This window comes from Mustela nivalis, assembly GCF_964662115.1.
Source record: "Mustela nivalis genome assembly, chromosome: 18".
Taxonomy (NCBI): domain Eukaryota; kingdom Metazoa; phylum Chordata; class Mammalia; order Carnivora; family Mustelidae; genus Mustela; species Mustela nivalis.
Window position 1 is genome coordinate 907,308 of NC_139037.1, and position 6,000 is coordinate 913,307.

Genomic DNA, 6,000 nt, shown 5'->3' on the forward strand with positions numbered 1-6,000 from the left:
ACCATGGCGCTGAGCGCACTGTGGCGGGCCCTCGTGGCCGGCGGGCTGGCCCAGGCCCAGGGCGTAGGAGAAGTTCCATGGCCGTCCCCCACAGAGCAGCCCCCCAGCCCCACACGCTCCCTGCCCCCGCCTGCCCGCCCACAGCTTCTGAACTGCATCATGGACATGGCCGAGAAGACACGGCGCTCGCTGACGGTGCTGCGCCAGTGCCAAGAAGCAGACCGGGAGGAGCTCAGCCACTGGGTCCGGCGCTGCAGCGACAGTGAAGACGCCAAGAAGCGACCTGCGCCTGCCCCCACCCGGGCCCTCAACAGCTCCCCGGGTGCACAGGGGTCTCCGCTAGGTGCGTGCGAGGGGGCACCACGGGGGGCAGTGTAAGGATACAGCCCAAAGCCCCGGAAGCCCTGACTCAGGGCAGGTGACCGCGGAAACCGAGCAAGGCTTAGGTCCCAGCCGAGGCCTAGGGGCCCCCGAGGGTCCTCCTTCCTGGCAGTGCCCTGCCCACCCCAGCCCCCCGGCAGTGGATACAGGGTTCCGACCCAGGGGCGTGCCAGGAGACCCCCCACAGGGACACACACTGTGTTCCCCTTACCCGGCTGGGTGTTGCCTCTTCTGTGTGTGAAGCGCGCATCTCTGTGTTGCAGACGCCCACCGGGAGTTCATGCCTCGGAGCCTCTCTGGCTACATGCCCGAGGACATATGGAGGAAGGCTGGTGAGTGCGGGGGGGGGGGGGCAGGGGGGCGGGGGGGCACCCGGCGTGCCCTCCGTGCCCTGCGGGAAGGCTCAGGGCGCACTCAGTGTTCAGTGTAGGACGGTGGCGACCTGCCGTTTTCAGGCCGCTCAGCAGAACCGACTTGGTCCCTGGGTCTTGCACACACACGCGTGTGCACAGACACACGTGGCAGAGAACTGGGGTGAGAGCTGGGGTGCCTGTGGCCTTCTGGGTGTGGCACAGAGTCCCGTGGCCGGGGACACTCCCTGCACATGGGGACACACTGTGGAGAAGTAGGAGCCAGTGGGCAGCTTGAGAAAAAAAGAGGGGGACGGGGGCTCCCTTGGGGGGTGCCCGGGGAGAGAAGCAGCAGGGTCCCTGAGATGCTTTGGTTCATGGGTGGATTCGAGGAGAAGTGTAAGGCCGAGGGAGAGTCTCAGACTCTAGAGAACGGAGAGAGGGGAGCACCCCTCCCCAGACTCAGACCGAGGGGCCACAGACGGGTAGCAGCTGCCTGGGACGAGATGGCGGAGGCCCAGGCCTGGACAGTGAGGGGGTCCTCGTGTCCCTCGGCCTTCCCCTCTGCCTCCGTCTGTCCGCGGGAGACCCTTGGCGACAGCTGCACGGCACTCCCGGGGTACCCTGGGGGCGGGCAGCTCTCAGGAGCTCCGCTGGCAGCCGCCCACGCCCGGCGTGCAAAGGCTCGCACAGAAGGCCCCTTGAGCCCTGGTCACCCCTACCCGCATCCCCGCACACCACCGCAGGAGGAGCAATGCCAGGTACACTGAGGCAGGCCTGAGCGGCCGTGGGTGGTTGCCAGGGCTGGAGAGCACCGTGAAACCCAAACACATTCTGCTATCAGCCAGACAGCTGAGCTCACGCCGCAGCCCCAGGCCGGCTTATCTTCAGGCGGGAGCAGGCCAGAGGCGGCATGGGTGGGTGACAGCAATGCAGAGCCCTAGAGGGGGCGACCCTGGACTGCTTCAGCACGGCCCAGGAGAAGCAGACCGTCCAGGGGGCAGAACTGTAGAGCTCTGGTTCTCGAGGTGGGCGCCGGCACCGGCAGCATCAGCGTCCCTTGGACCTCATGGGTCCCGAGGTTCCAGGGTCCCTCCTCTCATGCCCACGGGGTCCACATCAGGGTGGACTCGGCCACACCCCCCAGGACAGTGCCACCACACACTGAGGTTTGGGAAGAGCAGCGAAGGGCCAGGCTTGGGAGACGCCCGCACACCAGTCTGCCACACGCGCGCCCGGTCGCAGGTGCACGCAACGCAAGGAGGCCGGCGGGGCCCGGCCGCGTGTCGACAGCCCGCATGTCGTTTGCAGAGGAGGCGGTGAATGAAGTGAAGCGGCAGGCCATGTCCGAGCTGCAGAAAGCCGTGTCGGACGCCGAGCGGAAGGCCCACGAGCTCATCAGCACAGAGCGCGCCAAGATGGAGCGCGCCTTGGCTGAAGCCCGGCGGCAGGCCTCGGAGGACGCCCTGACCGTCGTCAACCAGCAGGAGGACTCCAGCGAGGTACCGCTGCCCGCCGGCCCCCCACCCCAGCCCCAGCCTCCAGGTCCAGGCCCCGAACCCTCACTGGGTCACCTCCCAGCCTCACGACCTTGGGCAGCTGGGGCTCCCCATCGTGTGGGTGCGGACACTGAGGGCTCCAGGGCTAGGTGGCTTGCTCTAGGCCACACCCGAGGCCTCGTGGGCCAGAATTCAAACCCAGGCCGTCCGACGCCTGTGCTCCGGCTAATGGTGACAGCAGGGGTGCCAGGTGGGTGGAAACCACAGGTGCACACAGAGCGCCTCCCCGGCTGCCACCCACGCATGTGCCCAGCAGGGGCATAAGCGCCAGCATCCTGCTTGTGCAGGGTCCAGCAGAGCAAGGGCCGGGTGCCTCTTGTCTTTGTCCAGAAAGGGCTCTCGTGTCAGAGGAGTCAGGGGAAAGGAGACAGCTTGTTCAGGGGGCTCCTGGAACTGCCCTTTGGAAGGGACACACCTCTAGAGCCCTGGTGTGTGTGTGTGTGCGTGGACAGGCCCTGAGGGTCAGCTCGTGTGTCTGCAGCGGCTGCTTCCGCAGACACGGAGCTCGGGAGGAGCAGGCAGACCGCTCGGGGCCGGGGCAGGGGTGTGTGAGCAGAGTGCTGGAGGAGGTGAGAGCAAGCCAGGCAGGGACCTGGGGGAGCAGTGCCCCCACGAGGAAGGGGTGGTGAGGACACAGGCAGGGGCACGCCGGGCCAAGTGAGGATGGTGTGGCCGAGCAGAGCAAGCCTAAGAGGCTCTGGGGGCTGACTAGATGCTGGGCCTTCCTCCTGGGGCAGGCATGGGCTCTCCGACCCTCGGCCTGGCGGCCAGCTCGGGTCCCTGCTGGTATCCCTGCCCACCTTTTGCTCACATGCACGCCTGAAGTTACTGCTCATCCCACAGAAAGGGAGCAGATGCCCGATGGCCTGGGGCAGGCCTGGCCGTGACCCCACACGGGAGCCTGGCAGTCTTTTCCCAGCCAGGGCGCCATGTTCTGGGGTTAGAGTCCAGCTAACCTAGGAGGGCTTCCTGGAAGAGAGGACAGGGTGTGACTGCCTTCCCTCCTGAGGACCCACAGTCCTGTAAATGCCACGTGAACCTGACCGCAGCTGGCTGGAATTGGGTGCCTCAGTATTGCGAGCCCGATCCCCAGAATGGCCTAGCCAGGTGGCCGTGGTCATGGCTGTGGCCGCTGAAGGCCACCCACGAGCTGCTGCGAGTCACTGGTCAGGGCTGTCCTCTTCTCGCTCTGGGATGCCGTGGCCGGACCAAGTGCGTGTGTTTGCGGCGTGTGCCACCCCTATCGGCCAGGCCAAGCACCTGGGTGGACGGGGCCCAGCTCCGCCCCGTAGCCACCCCCTGACTGTGTCCCCCCCCCAGAGCTGCTGGAACTGCGGGCGCAAGGCTAGCGAGACGTGCAGCGGCTGCAACGCGGCGCGCTACTGCGGCGCCTTCTGCCAGCACCGGGACTGGGAGAAGCACCACCACGTGTGCGGCCAGAGCCTGCAGGGCCCCGTGGCCGCCGTGGCCGACCCGGGGCCCACACCGCCCGACGCCACGGCCAACTTGGGCCCCTGCCTGCCTGCGGGCGCCGCCAGCCCCAGCGAGGCCAGCTCTGCGGGGCCCTCTCGCCCCGGCTCGCCTGGCCCGCCGGGGCCCCTGGACGCCGCGCCCCGCTGACCCGTCCCCGCCCCTGCCCACGGCCCCCCAAGCCGGCTGCGGCCCATGGATGCCGAGCCCTCTGGCCCCGCCCGGCCCTGGGCGCCCCCCTCCCCCGGCCCTGGGAGCCACTGCTGCTACTGCTTCTCTCCAAAAGAAAACAGAACCAACAAAGACTGCATCAACGCAACTTCCTCAGCAACCTGGCGGTCTCAGCACGACCGCGTGTCCTCAGAGACCCCCTGCGACAGAGCGGCCCAGCCGCCGCCCACTCGCGCTCCCCGTGTCTCTGTCTCTGTGACCCTTGTACACTTTCTCTTGAAGATGAAATCTGTTTGGTGGCTTATATTTTCAGTGAAGGATTTTGGGGGGTTTTGTGGAATAGACCTACTGAGAGGTAGACTAAGGAAACGGGCTTTTGTCCCCTCCGTGATTAAAAAGGGAAACAGAACTCGGACATGTCCCAGCGGGAGGTCGGAGCTGCCGTGGCCAGGAGCTCTTCCAGGGGCGTGGGCCCGACGCGGTGAAGACGGTAAGAATGATTCCCATTTCCAACTCAAGAAACATTTTTCAGAGTTTTTTTTTCCTTTAACGTTAAACTCTTTGGCTTTAAGTAGAAATCCAAAAAGTTTTTTTAAAAAAAAAAACAAGGAAAGGAACCATTCCTGGAAGCTACCTTGCCCGCTAGCTCGCCAAGGACGCCAGGCACACCTCTGCTCCAAAGGAAACCCAAAAAGCAAACACAAGACATCAAAATCCAAAATGGTTTCGTCACTGCCAAAGTATTTTGTCCACGGTTTTACTCTACTCTCGGACTTGTTCAGGTTCTTGCTTTGCCTCCGTGTCTGGAGTGTGAGGACCGCGGGTCTGGAGGGCTTCGCTCAACGAGAGGTCCCTTGGGTTTCTCTGCCGTGGAGAGCGCCCTGCCCACTGCGTGCGGGGCCACCCCCGCCTGTCCCCACGCCCTCCGTGAATCTTCATCACGCTGCATTTTTCCACGTGTGGGAAAGCGCTAACGTGTCCTTCCCAGGAGAGAATAACTGAAACAAAACTGTGACAATCTTTTGGGTTGATCCTTGACTGCTTCTGGAAGCTCGAGGAGGCGGCCCCTGGGCCTTGGAAACGCTGCTTCGCCGCCTCTCCTCCTCTCCCTGCCCTCGCGCCCCACGAGGCTGCCGCCGCCACCCCGGCCCGGGGTCTGCTGCCCCCACTCTGCTCGGCACGCTGTCGCAGAAACGGAAGGAAAGCTGCAAACCAGGATGCCCTCGCCGGCCTGCTGGAGGCTGGGTTGGCCGCAGGGAGCCCCGCGTTTCTGTGCCGCTCAGGGCCCCCAGCCCCGTCTCCTCACCCCACTCAGCTGCCCCGACCCTCTCACAGAGGACGTGAGAGAGTAGGGAAGCCCTCGCGGGGACTCCGTGGGAGGACCGGCGGTGGCTCGGCTCGCGGTCTGGCGTTTTCTTGCATCTCTGGGAGGGGTTCCCAGGACCGCAGTATGGGGAGTGACCAGCTACTGAAACTGGGGCTCTTGGGGGCCCCGCCGAGAGGCAGGAAGTCCTAGTATATGCTAATGTGAATGTATATAGTTTTCGAAGAGGTCCAAATCATGATGTTCATGGTGGTGATAACAGAGAAGGGTTGTTTGCCAAATAAAAACAGAGAAACCGCCAGAGCACAGAAAGCTCAGAAAATAGATTTTCAAAGAAATCAGAACTGTGGTCCTGCGGGGAGCAGTGGGTTTGTGCGATCGCCGTGATCTCTCCCAGAGCTGTAGTTCATCGTGCGGTCCTGGGAAGACAGGTTCCGTCCAGGAGCCGCAGCCAGGGGACTTCCCAAGTCCTGCCTGATGGTGAACCTGAGTCTCGAAGTCGAGACAGGCCTACCTTTCCTCCAGAAATGTCCCTGGGCTCAAGCCATGGGGCCAGGCACCTGTCAAAGGTCCACTTCCATGGGTTTCGGAAAAGCAAGGACCGGTGTGGGATTTGGGCTCTCGATGAGACTCTGGACACGCCTGCCGTGCGTCCAGGCTTCCGTCTTTCTCTCTGGCAAGCGCCGAACCTATGAAAACAGCCGTGTGGTTGGTGTACCTTGGAGGCAGGTGCTTTTGGATGCTG

The 6,000-nt window shown here is 64.1% G+C and overlaps 1 protein-coding gene across 4 annotated transcripts in view; it reads left to right on the forward strand.

Annotated features, from left to right (window-relative positions):
- The window catches only part of CBFA2T3 (CBFA2/RUNX1 partner transcriptional co-repressor 3), a 78,139-nt gene extending 72,546 nt beyond the window's left edge, over positions 1–5,593 (forward strand). For all 4 annotated transcript variants that reach the window (XM_082711488.1, XM_082711489.1, XM_082711491.1 and 1 more), the window contains 4 exons: positions 145–343; positions 645–713; positions 2,043–2,233; positions 3,611–5,593. In XM_082711488.1, the coding sequence (XP_082567614.1) occupies positions 145–343; positions 645–713; positions 2,043–2,233; positions 3,611–3,910 (759 nt within the window). In that variant the 3' untranslated portion in view covers positions 3,911–5,593. The remainder of the gene's footprint in view (positions 1–144; positions 344–644; positions 714–2,042; positions 2,234–3,610) is intronic.
- The last annotated feature ends 407 nt before the right edge of the window (positions 5,594–6,000 follow it).